The sequence below is a fragment of the Stenella coeruleoalba genome (assembly GCF_951394435.1).
Source record: "Stenella coeruleoalba genome assembly, chromosome: 3".
NCBI classification, from domain to species: Eukaryota; Metazoa; Chordata; class Mammalia; order Artiodactyla; family Delphinidae; genus Stenella; species Stenella coeruleoalba.
Genome location: NC_137148.1, coordinates 29,299,335 through 29,322,375, shown reverse-complemented (window position 1 = coordinate 29,322,375; position 23,041 = coordinate 29,299,335). Strand labels below are relative to the sequence as shown.

At 43.3% G+C, this 23,041-nt stretch overlaps 1 protein-coding gene across 1 annotated transcript in view; it reads right to left on the bottom strand.

Moving 5' to 3' along the window:
- Positions 1-23,041, bottom strand: part of SPEF2 (sperm flagellar 2) — a gene marked incomplete at its 3' end in the record, with an annotated part of 171,091 nt that overhangs the window by 5,237 nt on the left and 142,813 nt on the right. The window contains exons 32-34 of the mRNA XM_079918929.1: positions 20,056-20,148; positions 6,633-6,812; positions 102-341 (exon numbers count right to left, since the gene is read on the bottom strand). Of these exons, the coding sequence (XP_079775055.1) occupies positions 102-341; positions 6,633-6,812; positions 20,056-20,148 (513 nt within the window). The remainder of the gene's footprint in view (positions 1-101; positions 342-6,632; positions 6,813-20,055; positions 20,149-23,041) is intronic.

The following is a 23,041-nucleotide window of genomic DNA, read 5'->3' as shown; positions in this document are numbered from 1 at the left end:
TGATGATACATTTGGGGAGAAATTCTACGAACATAGGCTCAAAATTGAGGGAAACTTTTCTTGGGTACAGGTTGCCCCTTTTATGAAATAATCTAACCAACCTCTGAATACATGTTCTCTGTCTCTTGGTGGCTGGCAAATCTGTTAGCGTCCTGAGCTTCGTTTGCTCCTCGGAACACTCTGAGTAGTGTTTCCATGGAAATCATTTCCGTGTTCGCATTTTCAGAGATTTCTTCTGCCTTTTCCTCCCCTTCCTCTTGTAATTCCCTTTCTTCACTTATAAAATTGTCCTCAAGTTCAGGATATTCCTCAATGGGTCTCATATCAGTAAAGGAGGAGGTCTGTGCAATTCAATGAAGAGAACATGAAGTCTTTCCAGGAATAGAGATCTTTAGAAAACACCAGTTTGGTCCCGCACTTTTTATGCCCTGGGATGATGGTGCCTACTGCAAACTAGCTAAACAAATCTAGAGATAGAATATGCTGGCTGTGCTGGAAATCATGTTGAAATCCCAGACCAGTTCTGCTGGTAGTTGACAAAGGCCTCAGTGTAGGGGCGTTTTACTCACCTCCATACAGGCTTCTGCTCACTACCCTGCCAGATACACCGCATTCCTCAGTGAAAGGACAGTGGAATGAATTTGTGTAACCACTGTTTTACACATGAAGCTAGATTTCTGAACAAGATTTGCTTTGGAAATTGCCTGCAGTCGAGAGGCTGTGGGCAAGTTAATTTCTCAAGCTTGACAGATTCTAAGAAGCTTTGGGAATGTTTGTTTGGACACTGGAGGTTAAACCCGACTAAACATCCAGAAGGGAAAATAGAAAACAAATTGAATACGGACAGATTGGGATTCTTATTGCTGTTCATTGACACTTGGCCAAGAGCCATGAACTCAGACACCGGCATTCTGAGCATGGGAAAGTAAATTGTTCCTGATGTAATTTCTTACGTATCAAAAGCCTGAAAAATATGCCTACACTTTGATGCCATAATTATTGATCTAGGAATTGATTCTAAAGAACTATTCATGTACACAAAGACTTTTGTATAGGGATGTTCATTCCATGTTACTTACAGCACAAATAGAAAACCTATGGCTCCAAAAATGGGGAATGGTGACATCAGTGATAGAGTCGGTCTGTGGCAGAATACTATGCTGCTGTGAACATTTTGGTTTAGAAGGATACTGAGTGACATGAGAAAACGCTCATGGGATGAGTGCAGAAAGGAAACAGAACACAAATAATAAATATACCAGGATCCTCATTTTCTTATATAGCTATACTTAGAAATGAAAAAAAGAGAAACAGATACATTAAAGAATTGAAAGTAGTTACCTCTGATTGGTCAAACAGCTGATTTCTTTTTCACTTTGTTTTGTATTTTTCAAATTCTTTACAGTAGATTTGTACTTACTGTATTTACTGTTATAAATGTATGTGTGTGTTTCTGATGATGAGGTAATAGATATTCAACAATTTGCCATAGGAAAATGGGCATTTTCAGAATGTTGACTGGTCCAGTGTCAGAGAACACCTGAGGGCTGATTCTCCTTTATTCCGATGAAGGAAAAATGCTAATTTAGGCTTAAAATCAGAGCAGGGTGCCAATACCTGTAAACGCTCAATTCAGTAGAAGCATTAAGTGCATAGATCGCGCAAGTTCTTTCCAAAGAGCCACGTAAGTCCCATGTGTAAAAGGATTATAACACAGCACAGAATTAAGCCTCTGGTTGTCATAAGCCCCTCTGAGGGATTTGCAGGGGCTGAGGATAGTGCAGTAGAGACAGGTTGTATTTGCTCTAGCTCTGTGTGGTCACCTTGCTTTAGTTGGGTTTCCATATCCTTTGGTAAATTGGGAATTTAATCTAATCTTGGAGGGTGGGGGGAGAATGCTCTAGCAGGTGAAGTTTTTGGAATTAAGTACAAATATCTATCATCTGCCTATCTATCATCTATCTATCTATCTATCTATCTATCTATGTATCTATTTATCATCTACCTATTATCTATCTATCTATCTATTTGTTCATCCAGCCTCTTCTCTATTTTAAACAGTTGAAACACTACTCGGCAGAAATGTGAAACTAGCTTTTTTTGTCTCCATCTAAGAAGCCTGGGAATCATCACACTGGCTACCCGTCAATAATCCCCCCGGGGCGATAGAATATTTGGTGTACTGAAATGAACATAGTCGAGATGTAGAACATCTTGCTGAATGACTGAAAGATGAATGAATTTCTATTCAGAGGGCAGCACAGGTGCTACGTGGAGAAGACAGAGACAGAACCTGTGGGTGAGCACATGACTAGCTGGGCTGGATAAGCAGGCAATACCAAAATTGAACAGAGAAGGAACCTGCTCTCTCTGCACTATTTCCATAACTACAGAGGGTCCAGCTTCTCAAAGACTTGCTATAATCATCATGGGATAAATAGATTTTTTATTTTAGTCAAAAGATAACAGTTTAAACATTTGAGTGAAGAATCCTTAACTTGTTGTATCTGAGGATGCTTTATAAATGTTTGCTATTTTTACTCTCTAGGGGGCTGGAACAGAATAGACTTAGTGGTTCAGTGGGAGGGGAGGGAGAAGAGGGAGGCCAAGATCAGGACCAAAGGAGCCAGTTCAGCATCCTGGCCGGACTGCAGTGTGTGCGCGAGAGGGGGCTCCCAACAGACGCTCTGAAAGACCACGACTGTGAATGTGGGTGGATGAACAAAACCAGGGATGCTGGTTTGGAGAAAAGCCAGGGCTTCTGAATGAGCAATAATTAGTGGCATCAAAACTCTGTGTGAGTCACATTATCTTCCAAGCAGCGGGGCAGATTGTGGCGCTAGCAAGCACTATGTCACACTCTCAGAGACGGCCCTCGAGGACTCCCAGCAAACGTGCCCCTGGAGTGGTGCCTGACCGTGCATTTCTGCCATTCAGTCTGTTTAGTCCCACATCTCAGAAGGCAGAACAGAAGATCAGTCCTTAGGACTAATGTGAGCAAAGCATCAATGAGCAGAATGGGATGCACATTTAAGTTTTTTGAAACCCAAGGCCTCAAACCATCTCTGTCAAGATGCTTTAACAAGACTCTCAAAATGTGGGAGGTTCAAGCTCATAATTTATTAACGTCCAATATCACAACCCCAACCTCCACAGGTCAGGGTGAACCATTTTCTCAAATATCAACTTATCTGAAGCTTCACGATGACTAGTGCCTGCTCCCGAGTGCTTTGCTCTTGAGCTTCTTTTAAATTACCCAGAAAGCCGTGGGTTTTAACAGGAGGTCTGTGCCACGGTGAATAAAACAGTGTGAGTAGCAGATATAGACTCAGAAAGAATGAAGTATCAGGGAGATTTCCAGTTGTTTTTTGGAAGGTAAAAGCCGAGATCCCACTAAATGTCTTGGGAGTGAACATAGATCTATTGGAGGTGTTATTTCTGAGCAGGCTCATTTTGCCTTCCTGGGATAAAGTTGCCCAGGGAACTAGAATACAGTTGGAAAGGGCACAGAAAGGGGGCGGCATAATTGGAGGCAGGATGGCGAGGGCTATAGGAGTAGGCAAGAATGAGGAAGGTGGGTGGATCCTGTATTTCAAAAGCTCCTATGGTTCACTCCCAGCCAGGAGTAGTCCTGTGTGTGTGGTGTGTGACAGACCTGTGCCCCATCCCTGCCCAACCATGGTTTCATCTCTGTTGTGCAGTGGTCATGGGGCAGTTCCTGCGCAGTGTCCTTGGGCTTTAAAAGAGCTCTTGAGAGAAGTACTCCAGGGGAGTTGCTTCCTGGATGGGCACGAGCTCCCAGTGAATGACCCACCGGGTCAGGGACAGAAGGGATGCAGTGCCTTCCTGTGCTAGCTGGCTTGGCTGCTACCCACCCAGAGAGCTGTCTGTTGCTATGGCAACCATTGTAGCACATACTTCCTTTTCCTGGTCTTTCTGGCTAGGTGCGGCCTCCTGACCCTGCTGTTGCCTCTGCCTCTGGAATGTCTGCTCTCCTCCTCTCTACCTGGGAGACGGGAGTCCCTCCCTTCCTTCTCTCTTCGTCTCTTTCTCCCCTTCTTTCCCTGCCATGTTCACAAACACTAATCGAGTATTTGCTGTGTGCATTACTGAGCACTTGCTACTTTGGAGGACATAAAGATGGGTAACAAGTCATCCCCAACGCAAGGTAGGAAGAACAGCAGTAGGATTCAATAGATAAACCACCCCCTGCCTGAATGACTAGTTCTCCTTACTTCCCTCCTTTGCCCCCTACAGTCTGTCCTGTATGGGGGTACATTTTAAATCAAACGACCCTGCTCCGGTGACTTCTCATCTCATCTCTTGACACAGTCAAAGCCAGCGCCCCTCCAGGGCCCCTCGGAGCCCTCTCCCCCTCACTAGCCTTGCCTGCTACTCTCCTCCAGCTCAATCCTCCCCAACTACGCTGGCTGACTTGCGGTTCCTTAGGGTCCACCGGGCATGACCCACTTGAGAGATTTTGCACTTACTGCTGTCTTCACTTAAAATGCGCTTCCGCCAGGGGTCTATCTGCAAGGCCCTCTCCCTCACCAGTCTGGGCCTCTGCTTCCATGTCTTTTCACAGAGAGACCTTCTGTGACCATTCTATTTAACACGGCAACTCCCACCCAGACTCCTATATTTTTCCCTCTATTCTTTATTCCCCATGGTGTCTATCACCATTTGCCGTAGTCTTTATTTTACTTGCTTTATCCCCAGAGGTGCTGGATGAATGTTTGCTGAGTAAATGCACAGGTGCATGTGATGGTGCTCAGCCTTGCCGGAGAGGATCTGGATGTAAATGGGGCCCAGTTGTGGGAATGCCCCGTGGGTCAGGGGAAGCTTCATGAATGATCTCGTCTTGGGTACTGGGGAGCCCTCGAACCTTTCCAGATGAGCTGACGCGTACTCCAGGTGGAGGGGATAGCAAGAGCAAAGGTACGGAGGTGGCAAAGAAGAAGGTTTAGACCCCTCTTTTGATCTGTAAAGCCCCATGTTAATCTGTCCTTTATTCTGTGTTCCCTCTATGTGTGGGCCATCATTCTCCCATTCTTTCCTGTATGGATAAGGGCAATTAGATGGAATCCCTTTAGTGGAGCAAATTTGGCTTCTTCTATATCCTTTGCAGATCACAGGGCTACACAGAGGGTAGGACTTACAAAGCTAATTAATGAAGTGATTGATTGCTCCATTCAGTGAAAGGTTTACTGAGCTCTGTAGCAGTAATTCAGATTCAGGAAGGCAGGTTAGGGGATGCAGAGCAAGACAGATGGCCCTGCCCACAGGGTGCCCAGAGTCCAGAAAGGAAGCTGACCCTGTAGAAGTAGTTATCTATGAGGATTATGGTGAAGGGGGGTGCACAGCACGCTATGGGAACACAGGGCAGGGTTGCCTGCCACCATTCCAGGTCAGGGAAGGTTTCCCTGAGGACAGGTTGAGACCTCCAGACAGGTTATGATCCATGCCAGTGTTGGGTGAAGGAGACCCAATCTGTAGAGAGATGTAGGCAGACCACATCTAACTCGTCATTTCTTTGGGAAAATGTAAATGGTCTTCCTATGTTCTAAGAAGACAGCATTCTTGAGTGGAAATAACAGTAACTCCTTCCTGAACTTTCTGTCACTGTGTCAGTGTTAATGCTGAGTCTAAAGTACATCGAGGTGAAGAGCCTTGAGTTGTCAGCTTCCTAGGCGGCACTCTGGCCTCGCCCTGCCTCTGATGGAAGGGGTAGGACATCCTCCGGGTCATCTGCTCAGGGCTGAAATATAGGGCTGCCTGTAAAAGAGTCTATGTCTTCTGGGGTGTGAAAGCTGTCATAGGAACTTCCCATTTTTTTCTCAGACAACCCATTATACTCTGTTTTGACAAACATGTATGAAAGGAAAAGAAGTGCAGCTAGGACACCCGAGGAGTCTGAACTGTGCAGCATCCCTCTCCCCTCTGGGTCCACAAAGAAGAGCAGAAAAAATCATTCCATCGTGAGGGCCACTGCTCTGTCCCAAAAGGTCAGGTGAAGAGTAAAAAGTCATGCCAATGGACACCTAATAAGTGTATTAGTCATTTCCCTGTTCTGAGGCTTTTCTACCTCCCCCAAAACAGGGAATGTCAACCCTTTAGAAATCGACAGGGGGATGTGAGGTTTTATTGAGCATTAAGCTTTTCTGTCACTGGATGCAGGTGACACAAAGTGCCTGTGGAATTCAGGTGGCCAGGTTTGGGCCTGAAATACTATCAAGTGTCATATGCATGTGGGATGTGTCTGAGGCCTGAACTTGTTTTACATAGAATTTCCACAGAGTGTGACAAATAGTCTGGGTTGATACCCAGTTCTTTCATTTCTCAGGATCAGCACTTCATGCAAAGTAAAGGCTGCCTTTTACAGAGCAAACTTCGGTTTCACCAAAGAAACTTTGAGCAAATTTGGATTTAACTACCAAAACATTTTTTAGATAGTGGGTCCCTGGTTCTTAACCCAATTGAGTAAGGCGTTATCGAAGACCTAGTAAAGCATCGTGTGAGGAACCTGGGAAAATACAGAGATTGATAAAAGCCAGTCTTTGTTCTTAGAAGTTTAGGATCTTTTGGAATCCCCTCCAGACCCCAACGCTAGTCCATTTCTGGACCACAATTACCTTTTCTGCACCAAGAGGAGGCATTTCAATTGGCTGGAAGACGTGAGTCCCAGTGGCCACACTGAGGGCCCTGTAGACCCCTTCCACACTGTCCGGATGGCAAGCAAAATAAAGCAGCATCTGTGTGTAGTCAAGCTGAGGTGGATCCTTCTCACAGTCAGCAAATAATCTAAAGAAAAACTGTCACACAAAAGAATTTCAGCCACAGGTCAAATGCATACACTTTGGTAGACAGTAGATGGACAGGCAATGAAGAATCCCTCCCAAAGTTTTGGAATACGGTCACTTTCTGAGGACTGAATTACTATAATTAACATGTAATGAATGGTATGAACTGAAGAGTATGCTAAGTAAAAAAACATAAAAAGTAGGGCTAGAAACATTCTGATGTTAAAGAAAATTGTATGCTAATCAATGGTACCAACATACTTAGGAATGAATGTGCTAATTAAGGTGGCAGGGATGACATGTTAAGTAGGAAAAGGGAGCAAGGACCCCTCTGTCCATCCTCAGCTCCATCCTGACAAACTGGGCCCTGACTCCCAACCATGAAGCTTTTGGTACATCTCATTCCCTGGGGAGTAGGGAGAAGGCAGGGAACAATGCCCAAAGCCACTGGGACTTGAGCCATTAGACTCTTTAAACTGGCCCACATTGCACTGAACTCCCCAGACTATTGACTGTAATGTGACTTCTTCCAGTGTAGACTCCCATGCGGAAAGACTGTGCTTATCACTGAGTATCAGCTTGTTTGGCAAGTCTCTCCCGCATCCTGAATGACTGAGCTGACGCTCAGATCTAGATGCAGTGTCTCATGCATTTGACAGCGTGAGGAGTTAGTGCTCCGGGACCTAATATCCTCTGGGGCCCCGCAAATCCTAGGCCAAGCTCTGGGACACAGAGGTCACACTTAAGCAACTATGTGGCCCTGTTTGGGGAGGTGACTGGCTCTTCTCAAACATTTGCATGCAGTGACCTGGAGAATCTTTTTTTTTTTTTTTTTTAAATAAGTATGTCTGTTTATAAAGTCATGGAACTGATTTTTTTAACATCTTAATTGTAGTATAATTGCTTTATATTGTTTAGTTTCTGCTGTATAACAAAGTAAATCAGCTATACGTATACATATATTCCCATATCTCCTCCCTCTTCTGTCTCCCTCCTACCCTCCCTATCTCACCCCTCTAGGCGGTCACAAAGCACCGAGCTGATCTCCCTGTGCTATGCAGCTGCTTCCCACTAGCCATCCATCTTACATTTGGTAGTGTATATATGTCCATGCTACTCTTGCACTTCTTCCCAGCTTACACTTCCCCCTCCCCATGTCCTCAAGTCCATTCTCTATGTCTGCGTATTTATTCCTGTCCTGCCCCTAGGTTCGTCAGAACCATTTTCTTTTTTTTTTTTTAAATTCCATACATATGTGTTAGCATACGGTATTTGTTCTTCTCTCAATTTCGTTTCTTTTTATGGCTGAGTAATATTCCATTGTATATATGTGCCATGTCTTCTTTATCCATTCATTTGTCGATGGACACTTAGGTTGCATCCATGTCCTGGTTATTGTAAATAGAGGTGAAATGAACATTGTGGTACATGTCTCTTTATTATTATTATTATTATTTATTTTTTTTTTGCAGTACGCGGGCCTCTCACCGTTGTGGCCTCTCCCGTTGCGGAGCACAGGCTCCGGACGCGCAGGCTCAGCGGCCATGGCTCACGGGCCCAGCCGCTCCGCGGCATGTGGGATCTTCCAGGACCAGGGCAGAAACCCGTGTCCCCTGCATCGGCAGGCAGACTCTCAACCACTGAGCCACCAGGGAAGCCCCCGTGTCTCTTTTTAAATTATGGTTCTCAAGGTATATGCCTAGTAGTTCTATTTTTAGTTTCTTAAGGAACATTCATACTGTTCTCCATAGTGGCTGTATCAATTTACAGTCCCACAAAGAGTGCAAGTGGGTTCCCTTTTCTCTACACCCTCTCCAGCATTTATTGTTTATAGATTTTTTTGATGATGGCCATTCTGACCAGTGTGAGGTGATACCTCATTGTAGTTTTGATTTGCATTCCTCTAATGATTAATGATGTTGAGCATCCTGTCATGTGTTTGTTGGCAATCTGTATATCTTCTTTGGAGAAATGTCTATTTAGGTCTTCTGCCCATTTTTGGAATGAATGCTCTGTGTTTTGATATTAAGCTGCTTGTATATTTTGGATATTAATCCTTTGTCAGTTGCTTCATTTGCAAATATTTTCTCCCATTCTGAAGGTTGTCTTTTTCTCTTGTTTATGTTTTCCTTTGCTGTGCAAAAGATTTTAAGTTTCATTAGGTCCCATTTGTTTATTTTTGTTTTTATTTCCATTTCTCTAGGAGGTGGGTCAAAAAAGATCTTACTGTGATTTATGTCAAAGAGTGTTCTTCCTATGTTTCCCTCTATGAGTTTTATAGTGTCCAGTCTTACATTTAGGTCTTTAATCCATTTTGAGTTTATTTTTGTGTATGGTGTTAGGGAGTGTTCTAATTTCATTCTTTTACATGTAGCTGTACAGTTTTCCCAGCACCACTTATTGAAGAGGCTGTCTTTTCTCCATTGTATATTCTTGCCTCCTTTATCAAAGATAAGGTGACCGGGCTTCCCTGGTGGTGCAGTGGTTGAGAGTCCGCCTGCTGATGCAGGGGACACAGGTTCGTGCCCTGGTCCAGGAGGAGCCCACATGCTGCGAAGCGGCTAGGCCTGTGAGCCATGGCTGCTGAGCCTGTGCGTCCGGAGCCTGTACTCCGCAACAGGAGAGGCCACAACAGTGAGAGGCCATGTACCGCAAAAAAAAAAAAAGATAAGATGACCATATGTGTGTGGGTTTATCTCTAGGCTTTCTATCCTGTTCCATTGATCTATATTTCTGTTTTTGTTCCAGTACCATACTGTCTTGATTACTGTAGCTTTGTAGTATAGTCTGAAGTCAGGGAACCTGATTCCTCCACCTCCGTTTTTCTTTCTCAAGATTGCTTTCACTATTTGGGGTCTTTTTTGTTTCCATACATATTGTGAAATTTTTTGTTCTAGTTCTGTGAAAAGTGACATTGGTAGTTTGATAGGGATTGCATTTGAATCTGTAGATTGCTTTAGTCATTTTCACAGTGTTGAATCTTCCAATCCAAGAACATGGTATATCTCTCCATCTGTATCATCTTGAATTGCTTTCATCAGTGTCTTATAGTTTTCTGCATACAGGTTTCTTGTCTCCTTAGGTAGGTTTATCCCTAGGTATTTTATTCTTTTTGTTGCAGTGGTAAATGGGAGTGTTTCCTTAATTTCTCTTTCAGATTTTTCATCATTAGTGTATAGGAATGCAAGAGATTTCTGTGCATTAATTTTGTATCCTGCTACTTTACCAAATGCATTGATTAACTCTAGTAGTTTTCTGGTAGCATCTTTAGGATTCTCTATGTATAGTATTATGTCATCTGCAAACAGTGACAGCTTTACTTCTTCTTTTCCGATTTGGATTCCTTTTATTTCTTTTTCTTCTCTGATTGCTGTGGCTAAAACTTCCAAAACTATGTTGAATAATAGTGGTGAGAGTGGGCAATCTTGTCTTTTCCTGATCTAAGTGGAATGGTTTCAGTTTTTCACCATTGAGAATGATGCTGGCTGTGGGTTTGTCATATATGGTCTTTATTATGTTGAGGTAAGTTCCCTCTATGCCTACTTTCTGGAGGGTTTTTATCATATATGGGTGTTGAATTTTGTCAAAAGCTTTATCTGAATCTATTGAGATGATCATATGGTTTTTCTCCTTCACTTTGTTAATATGGTTTATCACATTGATTGGTTTGTTTATATTGAAGAATCCTTGCGTTCCTGAGATAAACCCCAGTTGATCATCATGTATGATCCTTTTAATGTGCTGTTGGATTCTGTTTGCTAGTATTTTTTTGAGGATTTTTGCATCTCTGTTCATCAGTGATATTGACCTATAGTTTTCTTTTTTTGTGACATCTTTTGTCTGGTTTTGGTGTCAGGGTGATGGTGGCCTTGTAGAATGAGTTTGGGAGTGTTCCTCCCTGTGCTATATTTTGGAAGAGTTAGAGAAGGATAGGTGTTAGCTCTTCTCTAAATGTTTGATAGAATTTGCCTGGGAAGCTGTCTGGTCCTGGGCTTTTGTTTGTTGGAAGATTTTTAATTTCAGTGCCTGTGATTGTTCTGTTTATATTTTCTATTTCTTCCTGATTCAGTATCCAAAGGTTGTGCTTTTCTAAGTATTTTTCCATTTCTTCCAGGTTGTCCATTTTACTGATATAGAGTTGCTTGTAGTAGTCTCTTAGGATGCTTTGTGTTTCTGCAGTGTCTGTTGTAACTTCTCCTTTTTCATTTCTAATTTTATGATTTGAGTACACTCCCTCTTTTCCTTGATGAGTTTGCTAATGGTTTATCAATTTTGTTTATCTTCTGAAAGAACCAGCGTTTAGTTTTATTGATCTTTGCTATTGTTTCCTTCATTTTTTTTCCATTTATTTCTGATCTGATCTTTATGATTTCTTTCCTTTTTCTAACTTTGTGGTTCTTTTGTTCTTCTTTCTCTAATTGCTTTAGGTGTAAGGTTAGGTTGTTTATTTGAGATTTCTCTTGTTTCTTGAGGTAGGATTGTATTGCTATAAACTTCCCTCTTAGAACTGCTTTTGCTGCATCACATAGGTTTTGGGTCGTCATGTTTTCATTGTCATTTGTTTCTAGGTATTTTTTTTATTTCCTCTTTGATTTCTTCAGTGATCTCTTGGTTATTTAGTAGTGTATTGTTTAGCCTCCATGTGTTTGTATTTTTTACAGTTTTTTTCCTGTAATTGATATCTAGTCTCATAGCGTTGTGGTCGGAAAAGATACTTGATACAATTTCAATTTTCTTAAATTTACCAAGGCTTGATTTGTGACCCAGGATATGACCTATCCTGGAGAATGTTCCATGAGCACTTGAGAAGAAAGTGTATTCTGTTGTTTTTGGATGGAATGTCCTATAAATATCATTTAAGTCCATCTTGTTTAATGTGTCATTTAAAGCTTGTGTTTCCTTATTTATTTTCATTTTGGATGATTTGTCTATTGGTGAAAGTGGGGTGTTAAAGTCTCCTACTATGATTGTGTTACTGTCGATTTCCCCTTTTATGGCTGTTAGCATTTGCCTTATGTATTGCGGTGCTCCTATGTTGGGTGCATCAATATTTACAACTGTTATATCTTCTTTGATTAATCCTTTGATCATTATGTAGTATCCTTCTTTGTCTCTTGTAATAGTCTTTATTTTAAAGTTTATCTTGTCTGATATGAGAATTGCTACTCCAGCTTTCTTTTGATTTCCATTTGCATGCTATATCTTTTTCCCTCCCCTCACTTTAAGTCTGTATGTGTCCCTAGGTCTGAAGTGGGTCTCTTGTAGACTGAATATATACAGGTCTTGTTTTTGTATCCATTCAGCCAGTCTATGTTTTTTGGTGGCAGCATTTAATCCATTTACATTTAAGGTAATTATTGATATGTACATTGCTATTACCATTTTCTTAATTGTTTTGGGTTTGTTATTGTAGGTCTTTTCCTTCTCTTGTGTCTCCTGCCTAGAGAAGTTCCTTTAGCATTTCTTGTAAAGCTGGTTTGGTGGTGCTGAATTCTCTTAGCTTTTGCTTGTCTGTAAAGGTTTTAATTTCTCTGTCAAATCTGAATGAGATCCTTGCTGGGTAGAGTAATATTGGTTGTAGGTTTTTCCCTTTCATCACTTTAAATATGTCCTGCCACTCCCTTCTGTCTTGCAGAGTTTCTGCTGAAAGATCAGCTGTTAACCTTATGGGGATTCCCCTGTACGTTATTTGTTGCTTTCCCTTGCTGCTTTTAATATTTTTTCTTTGTATTTAATTTTTGATAGTTTGATTAATATGTATCTTGGTGTGTTTCTCCTTGGATTTATCCTGTATGGCACTCTCTGTGCTTCCTGGAGTTGATTGACTATTTCCTTTCCCATATTAGGGAAGTTTTTAACTATAATCTCTTCAAATATTTTGTTAGTCCTTTTCTTTATTCTCTTCTTCTTCTGGGACCCCTATAATTCTAATGTTGGTGCATTTAATGTTGTCCCAGAGGTCTCTAAGACTGTTCTCAATTCTTTTCATGCTTTCTTCTTTATTCTGCTCTGCAGTAGTTATTTCCACTTTTTTATCATCCAGGTCACTTGTCCGTTCTTCTGCCTCAGTTATTCTGCTATTGATTCCTTCTAGAGCATTTTTAATTTCGTTTATTGTGTTGTTCCTCACTGTTTGTTTGCTTGTTAGTTCTTCTAGGTCCTTGTTAAACGTTTCTTGTATTTTCTCCATTCTATTTACAAGATTTTGCATCATCTTTACTACCATTACTGTGAATTCTTTTTCAAGTAGACTCCCTCTTTCCTCTTCATTTGTTTGGTCTGGTGGATTTTTACTTTGCTCCTTCATCTGCTGCATATTTCTCTGTTTTCTCATTTTCCTTAACTTACTGTGTTTTGAGTCTCCTTTTTGCAGGCTGCAGGTTCGTAGTTCCCGTTGTTTTTGGTTTCTGCCCCCAGTGGATGAGGTTGGTCCAGTGGGTTGTGTAGGCTTCCTGGTGGAGGGCACTGGTGCCTGTGTTCTGGTAGATGAGGCTGGATCTTGTCTTTCTGCTGGGCAGGGTTGCATCCAGTGGTAGGTTTTGGGGTGTCTGTGAACTTACTATGATTTTAGGCAGCCTCTCTGCTAATGGGTGGGGTTGTGTTTGTCTTGCTGGCTGTTTGGCATAGGGTGTCCAGCAGTGGAGATTGCTGGTCATTGAGTGGAGCTGGGTCTTTGCATTGAGATGGAGATCTCTGGGAGAGCTCTCGCCGATTGATATTACATGGGGCCAGGAGGTCTCTGGTGGTCCAGTGTCCTGAACTCAGCTCTCCCACCTCAGAGGCTAAGGCCTGACAGCTCGCCAGAGCACCAAGACCCTGTCAGTCACACAGCTCAGAAGAAAAGGGAGGGGAAAACATTACATAAAATAAAATAAAGTTATTAAAATAAAAAGTTTTTAAAAATTATTTTAAAAAGAGTAATTAAAAAGAAAAAGAGAGCAGCCAAACCAATAAACAAATCCACTAATGATAACAAGTGCTAAAAACTATACTAAGATACACATAAAAATCAGAAACTAGTCAATCACATACAGCAAACCCCAAGTCTACAGTTGCTCTCAAAGTCCACCACCTCAATTTTGGGATGGTTCATTGTCTGTTCAGGTATTCCACAGATGCAGCGTACATCAAGTTGATTGTGGAGATTTAATCTGCTGCTCCTGAGGCTGCTGGGAGAGATTTCCCTTTCTCTTCTTTGTTTGCACAGCTCCTGGGGCTCAGCTTTGGATTTGGCCCTGCCTCTGTGTGTAGGACACCTTCTGGCACCTGTTCTTTGCCCACACCAGAGGGTGTTAAAGGAGAGGCTGCTTAGGGGGCTCTGGCTCTCTGAGGCCGGGAGGGAGGGGCACGGAATGTGGGGCAAGCCTGTGAGGGCAGAGGCCAGTGTGACGTTGCACCAGCCTGAGCCGTACTGTGTGTTCTTCCGGCGAAGTTGTCTGTGGATCACGGGCCCCTGGCAGTTGCGGGCTGCACAGGTTCCTGGGAGGAGAGGTGTGGACAGTGACCTGCGCTTGCACACAGGCTTTCTGGTGCCTGCAGTAACAGCCTTAGCATCTCATGCCCGTCTCTGGGGTCCGTGCTGATAGCCGTGGCTCGCACCCGTCTCTGGAGCTCCTTTAGGTGGTGCTCTGAATCCCCCCTCCTCGCGCACCCCAAAACAATGGTCTGTTGCCTCTTAGGCAGGTCCAGACTTTTCCCCGGATTCCCTCCCGGCTAGCCGTGGTGCACTAACCCTCTGCAGGCTGTGTTCACACCGCCAGCCCCAGTCCTCTCCCTGCGCTCCGACCGAAGCCCGAGCCTCAGCTCCCAGCCCCCGCCCGCCCCGGCGGGTGAGCAGACAAGCCCCTCGGGCTGGCGAGTGCCGGTCGGCACCGATCCTCTGTGCGGGAATCTCTCTGCTTTGCCCTCCGCACCCCTGTTGCTGTGCTCTCCTCCACTGCCCCGAAGCTTCCCCCCTCCGCCACCCACAGTCTCCGCCCGCGAAGGGGCTTCCTAGTGTGTGGAAACCTTTCCTCCTTCACAGCTCCCTCCCACTGGTGCAGGTCTAGTCCCTATTCTTTTGTCTCTGTTGTTTTTGTTTTTGTTTTTTCCTTTGGCCCTACCCAGGTACGTGGGGAGTATTTTGCCTTTTGGGAGGTCTGAGGTCTTCTGACAGCATTCAGTAGGAGTTGTTCCACGTGTAGATGTATTTTTGATGTATTTGTGGAAAGGAAGGTGATCTCTACGTCTTACTCCTCTGCCATCTTGAAGGTTCTCTGGAGAATCTTTTAAAAATGTATGTGTATGTATAGCTGATTCACTTTGTTATAAAGCAGAAACAAACACACCATTGTAAAGCAATTATACTCCAATAAAGACGTTAAAAAATATAAAAATAAAATGTAGATTCTTATTAAGTAAACGGCTCTGGAGCAGTCTCAGATTCTGCATGTTTAGCAAGCTCCTATACAATTCCCAAGACGCTGGCCCTGGCCTACACTTAAAGAAGCAAGTGCCTAGGTCTAGAGACACCACGTTATTCTTTATTACTGACAGTCCTTACAACTATGAGCAAGTCCAATTATACATCCATGAGATAACAATTGGAAAAATTATTTTCTATTTGACAAATCCAATAAAATTTAAATAAGAATAACTTTGATAGGAAAATACATGAAGTCTGTTATGCCATGAATCTGAAAAGAATCTTAGAGGTCAATGGGCTCTGCAAGCTCGTTCATTCAGTCACCCCTTTTTATCAAACGTTTACTGAGGGTCTGCTGTGGCACTGAGCTAGGCTCAGATGCTTTGAAACACTCTCTGATGGTAAGGCAGCCTTAGGCATTTGAAGAGTCATGATCCAGCTTTTGGGTTCCTTTAGGACCTTATATTTTCTTCATCTTCCCACTTGCCTTTGGAAGTCCTCAGGGATTCCCGGCAGGACTAGGGGTAGAAGGGAGCTGACACCAACAGATAACCATGGCATTGTCCTTTCATGTTTATCTTCCATTTCTTTCATATGAATCCTTGAACTTTAATACTATTTTCATTGAAATGCTCTTAAAAAGGCTGTGTAGGTGCAACACATTATTTCCATTAACAGAGAAGTTCAATGTGATATATTGAAGGAAGATGGGCAAAAATAAAATAAGTTGACATGTGAACTCTTCCTGTAATTACACAGGCTTGATTTTAAACCAATGGATGAGACATTCAAAAAAGTCTCATCCTCATGCTATGTTCTTAAGATCATTTAAAATGTTGTTATAGGAAGACTCCTAAGGAGGCTTCAGAGTTTCCCTGGAAAACCCCCTCAAATACATATCTTGTGTAATCCCTTGCCCTTGAGTATGGGTGGGATTTGTAAATATGATGGAAAGCCAATTTTCAGGAGTAAAGGTAAAGAGATTTTGCAGACACAAGGTCCTTAATCAGTTGATTTTGTGTTAATCAAATGAGAGCTCAACCTTGGGCTCTGATCTAATCATGTGAGCCGTTTTAAAAAGGACCCAGGACTTCAGGGAGAGATTTGAAGCCAGCAAGATGCTTTCCTGCTGGCCATGAAGAGGCAAACTCTGAAACTGTGAGAGGGCGTGTGGCAGGGAACAACAGGCAGCCTCTCGGAGCTGAAGTTCTCAGTCCTACAACTGCACGGATCTGAATTCTGCCAGCAGCGCACCTTGGAAGCCAGTCCTGGAACCAATATAGGAATTGGCCTCAGCTAAGATTGCAACCCTAGCTGACACCTTGATTTTAGCCTTCTGAGACCCTGAGCAGAGGACCCAGCTAAGCCATGACTGGACTTCTGACTTACAGAAACTCTGAGGTAATAATTGGGCCTTGGTTTAAGCCACTAAATTTGTGGAAATTTCTTACATAGACTCAAAACCCAACACAAATACTATGGTTTCATTCATTCAACAAGTACTTATTGACTATGCAGAACCTTAGACGGCTCCAGAAAAGTACTTAGGACTGTTCTAGACTGTTCTAGGTGCTTGAAATGCACTTACTAGGAAAGCGATAAAGATGCGTGCTTTTAAGGAGCTTAATTTCTAGAAGAGGAAGACAGACAGAATAAATAAAGTAAATTAGATAGTCATTATGGAAACACAGGAAAAAATGTAGGTCAAGGAAAGGGGAATTGGAGTGAAGGGTGGGGAAGAGGGGCGTTGCAGAATTGAGAAGATGAAAATTGGACAAAGGTTGGAGGTGGGCAGGGAGTAAGCAGGTAGGACACGCAGGGGAAGGGCCACACAGGCAGAGGAGAGTGCTGAGGCCAGTGTCCTCAGGTAGGAGCATGCCTGCACATTTGATCAACAGGGAGGAGGCCAGAGTGGCTGAGGCAGGGGACAGAAGAGGCAAGGCCGGTTGGTTTCTTGAGGACTTTGGGGTTTCCTCTGACTAAAACGCAGTGCTGTGGGATGGCTGGAGTAGAGGCTGCTGTGATCTGCCTGTGACCTGAGCCAAGACAAGGGAGACATGGAGGACCTGTGATGAGGCCGCTGCTGTCACGCAGGTGAAGTTGGCTGGTTTGTTCCAGTGACAGCAATGGGACTTGGAACAGGTGGTCTGATCCTGGACATATTTTGAGGGTAGAACTACGGGCATTTCCTGAAGGACTGGATGTGGAGTTTTGAAAAGGAAGAGAACTGGGGATGACTCCTAGGGTTTTGGCCTGAGCAAGAGGAAGGACAGAGTTGCCACTGACCAACATGGAGAGGGCTCTAGGTGAAGGTGGGGCAGTGGGGTGGTGGGGATGGGAGGTCAGGGACCCAGTCTTGGACATGATGAGTTTGAAATGTCTACTAGAACATTCAAGTGGAGATGTCCAATAGACAGTCGTGTCTAGGAGTCTAGCGTTTGGAAGAGAGGTTAGGGGTGGTGGAAATAGACACTTGGGATTTGTTAGCAAAAAGCTAGTATTTCAAACCACGAGCCCGGCTTCAACAAATATTAACAGCCCAAAGAAATAGAAGGATTTCATGTGGACGGAAGCTGTGGAGAAGAGATTAAGAGAAAACCGTAAATTTGCATATGGTGAGATTAAATTGCCTTTTCTCAAGAAATCCCTATGAATTTTTAAAACACTGGAATAGTTGCCCTTGATGTTGTGTGGAAAGCTGGGCAGCCAGGCCATGGCTGAACCTTGTCAGTTATAAGGAAGTGAGTGGTCACTGTCAGGGGACAACGATGTGATTGCAACACGGACGTGTCTCAGGGTTCCTTTTACGGATGCAACTGGACCTCTTACCCAGTGCCTAGGACTCTGAGGTCATCTGAGCCCACAGACAGCAGGAATTACAGTCTGTCCCTGGGACCCCTGGCAGCCCTGGATTGTAGAGAACACAGATGACAAAGCAGGGGAGCTGGGTGTGGCCAGCTAGATCGTAGGCCAAGCTCTCTTTTTAAGAGCTAAGCAGAGGCCCCGGCAGGTGAAGTGATCTATTCAAGGTCCTACAGTGGGTCATGTCAGAACTGGGAGCAGAGGCCAGGGATCCTGACGCTCAGAATTCCTCTTCATGGGGTGTTTTCTCCCCTGATTTGGTCTTTACTTACTCTAATTATGGCCAAAAAAGTAAACGTATTATATTGTTTTATGTTTTCCCTTTGCACCCCTTTCTTTAGCTTCTTAACCATTAACTGGTGTTTTACCATGTAGAGTTAGTGTGGTTAGCTTCTGTTTAGCTGACACTGACATTGGGCTAACTGTGTGCCAATCACTGTTCTAAAAGTACCACACATATGAACTCACGCTGCACAACACTCCCAGCAGAGAGGGATGAAAATAAAACAACAGCACAGAGAGGGTAAGTAACTCCATCGAGACCTCGCAGCTTGTCAGCCGTGGCATCTGTGCTTTTAATCCCAGTTGAAGGGTGTTGAGACTTATGAAATGCTGAGCATCCAGTCCATGGGGCAGAGAGGACACCACCCTCTTCTGTCCTCTGGACAACACACACACACACACACACACACACACACACACACACACACACACACCTGTCAACCATCCTTTGCCCTGTAAGAGCGCTTCTTTCTCAGGCTCTGTGGTCCTGCCTCTGGCCCCCACTTTGTTCCTTTCCTATGTTCACTTTCCAGCAGTTTAGGTAGCAGCAGGTGGGAGCCACACCCTTCCTTGGCATCCCAAGGCCCTTTCCGGCCTCACTGTGTCGCAGTCCTCGGGACTGACCAACACAGGCTGTCTCCCGCCTTTAGCAGCTCTGTGAGCCATGGAAGGGCTCTGCTCTGATAAACACTTCTAAAAACTTCTGGCTGAAAACGAAGTTACTTGACATCGTATTCAGACTGCTGGCTTCTTCCCAAGGAAGGAAGAACCTGTTTATATTGTTGACAGATTTGTTCAAAGAATCATATAGAGACAACTTCCAAAGCTTTACAGGAGAATTGAGCTCAGTCCTCCGGTTTATAAAACAACCAACAACCAAAACAAAAAAGTGCCCGTGCAACTGCCAGCCTCATGTCTTGGACATTTTTTGGTAACTCCCTGACCCCTTTCTTTCACCTGCTCTCCTGCTAGCATCTAAGAGAGATGCTCAAAGAATATGCGTCCAATGGAAGGGAATTGCTCACTTTCAGGTTACGACTGGAGTCATGTTCAATTCTGCACTGCAATTTTTAACCCATGGCGGGCTGAATTGATCAATCGATAAAAAAGTTTGCTCTCATGTCTGAATCTACCATTCAACTTTTCTCATATTTTATTGAGCTTGGATGTGTTGAAGTCAGAACGGTTTTCAGATTTTAAGGACTTGCATTCTATTGTGGCCTCAGGGATAGAAGCTAATGATAACAATAATGATGACGATGATACTTCTGATGATAATAATGATAATCTGACGGGTAGTGGGCAATACAGTAGGCAAACTCTTGGAATGTTGCTCAAGTTAGTCAAAATCAAAGAGAAATGAACAAAGACATATATTGGTGAAAGTCAGTTCTTATCCAAAGCTTTTACAATTGGAAGGGCATTTAGCGAAAAGTGTGTCCAGTACCAGCTTATTTGCTAGATGAGAAGAGTGAAACCCGGAGAGCTTATGGCTATTGTCTGGGATCACATAGTGAGTAAACAGGAGAAGCCTGTCTAAGATTTTGGTCCCTGCTTCCCTCCAGACTCTCCTATGCTGTCGCCATAGTGAATATTAAACTCTGCACTTGGGGGATACAGCAAAGGACCCGGGAGTCGGGGTGGAGTCTAAGACTAATTACACAAGTGGGAGAAAAGACAAGAAATGGATCAATGTTATGGAATTACCTCTATAAGATGCTCCTGCCTATTGAATGGCAGAGGTTCAAGGGGATTTTCTGGAATTTTTATATCTTCATCTCCCGTAAACCACAGACCAGCCTACACAGAAAACAAAAATGAGAATCATTAAAGTTACACTGAGATGTAATTGTTCCTCTGAAAACCACAGAGATTGAAGCCATCTCTGCAGGTGTCTAGAGCAGTGGTCTCCAAAGTAGGGTGCAGAAACCATGGGGATGCTGGAGAAAATACTAGAACTTCCATTCACATGTACTGGATCTCATTCTTTTGTAATTTTTATTTTAAAAAATTTGATAATGTATAGAATGCATTAGTGCCGTAGTACACATGAATAATTTATAAATGAAACCCCACATACTGGGGTGCCTGCTGCACTGTAACTGTTGCAGCATGCGATGAAGCTGGGAGGTCGCCGCCCTGGATGTTGCTTGCATAGCAGTACTTTGGAGGGGTCAGTGCCCTCCACTAGCTCATATCGCTCATGTCCTGTTCATGTTGCTCTCTGTTCTTGGAGCCTAGTGTGGTGCTGGGGCATATTGTTGGTGTTGGAAATCTTTGCTGAGTGAGTGACTGACTGAATCAAGAGCTCAGGACCTACTTTTTAATGACAACCTTCATTCTCAGCCCATGTCTGACACTAATTACCAAATCCCTCGGTTCCCATTTGGCGATGCCTCACCCCCTCTCCCTTCCTCTCACGTCTACTGCTGCCATGCTGGTGTACAGCCTCCATCACAGGCTGCTCCAGCAACCTTGGAGCTGTCTTCATTTCCAGTCTTTCTCTTATTTGTTTCAGCTCAGACCATTTGACCATATCAGTTTTCTCAAAACTTTAATCTTGTCATGTCATTCTCTGCTTAGAACCATTTCCTACTCTTGCTCTTTTGCTCACATCATTACTCCTACCTGAGGTGACTACCTGTTCACCAATGTAAACCTACTCATCTTTCCAGACCCAGCTTAGATCACACCTCCTCAGGGAAGCCCTCTTTGATCTCTCCTCGAAACTCCAATTTGACTTGTTTATACCAGATGTTTGGCATTCAATTCATTCATTTGGGTGTTTTCATTCATGTCTGCTACTGAACATCAGGTATTAATTCCTCGGGTTCAAAGAATGTGTCTTGCCAATCTTAACTTTTAAACATGTCAAGCACTTCATATACATAAGCATCTTGTTCCTAGGCCATTCTCCCTTACCATCTTCCAGAGGGACAATCTACCCTTGGTACTGCCTACTTCCAAGAACCATTGGCCAGCCTAACCTGACTCTGGCCTGTGCTTGTGCCTTCTTTCCTTCGAAGAATCACCCGTGTTTTGAGAGAAGGCTGGAGTGACACTAGGTAGATTGTAAGGGGATGCAGCCCCCAGAGGTGAGGACCGGGTTTTCTTTTCATTTAGAACAGAGGAGTGCTGGCCATGCAGAAACCTGTGAGGGAGAAGACACAGAAGCAGCTAAGGTCCAGCACGGGCTCAGGCTTTGAATGTAAGTGCTTTGCACTGACTGGGAAGAATCCTTGCCCAGTGGCCAATCTGTGGACCATAAGTACCACTCCATGGAGAATAGAGAGATGAGGAATGTAGGTAAGATTTATGCTTCAGGTCATGATGGAGTGACAAAGCTCAGAATTACCCTCCTGCCTTAAACAATAAAAAAAATGACCAATATATATGTAACATAATTTTTTCAGACGTTAGACAACAGGCAACTCAGGACAGTAATTCCTGAAATAAGGAGAACAATGAGGACCCAAGTATTGCTCAGGCTACAGTGTCAGGAGAGGCACCCAGATAGAGCTGGCACATCCTGCTGGATTGACAAGATAGATTTGGAGCTGGGGGAGGCCACGATGACTAGAATTTTCAGGGCAAAACACTAGAGATGCACTGAAAGAGAGGGTGAGCCCTAGAGATCTGTAGAAAGATCTCCTCAACTCTTGACTGAAAGCCAACCTCTGGATGTATGTGTGGAAAATGCCAGAAGCTGGAGAAAGAACCACAGGAAAGGAGTAAGCTGAACTGTTCCTGAGTCTCACACAGGGCTGGGACTATGTTACCACCAGGGAAAATTTTACCACCCGGCAGAGTGGAAGGACCTCCTGATACACAAGGCATTGGGTAGCACTCCCAGGAGGATATTGCCTTAGTAGTGGGGCTAGATTAGCCCTAAACTAAAGGTTGCTCTGGACCCACCCTTATCAATCTTAATGTAACCTTGAAAGGATAAAACTGATTGCAAATAACATTACTGCATGCCCGACAATATTTAAAGGTATATAAAATTGGACACCCACCAATATAAAATTTATAACATCTGGCATCCTATACAAAGGCATGCAAAAAAGCCAGAAAATATAACCCATAGTCAGAAGAAACATCAATCAATAGAAACAAACACCAAAATACACAGATGATAGAATGAACAGACAAGGATGTTCATTTAGCTGTTCAATATATATTTTATTTATTCAAGGAGACAGAGAAAAATGCATATAATGAAGAGAGAAATGAAGGATATAAAAAAGACCCAACTTAAAGAGATCAAAAATATATTTCAAATAAAAATGCTCTGGATTGTATTAATAATAGATTTGACTCTGCAAAGGAAATGATCAGTGAACTAGAAGATGGAGAAGTAGAAATGAATACAAAATAAAGTCAGAGAGAAAAAAAATTGGAAAGAAAAAAGAATCCAGGATCAGCATCCTGTGGGACAAACATGTGGCTGGATTTTGAGAATGGGAGAGAGGAGTACAGAAAAAATATTTGGAAAAACTTTCTGAAAATTTTCCAAATTTGACAAAAACGGCAAGCCCACAGGTGCAGGAAACTCAGTGAAACACAAGCAAAAGAAATATGAACAAAAGCACACCGAGGAACACGATAATCAAATTGCTGAAAACCAGTGATAAAGAGGAAATATTAAAAGAAGGATTCCTACTCATCCCTGATTTCTCAACCATCAATTCCA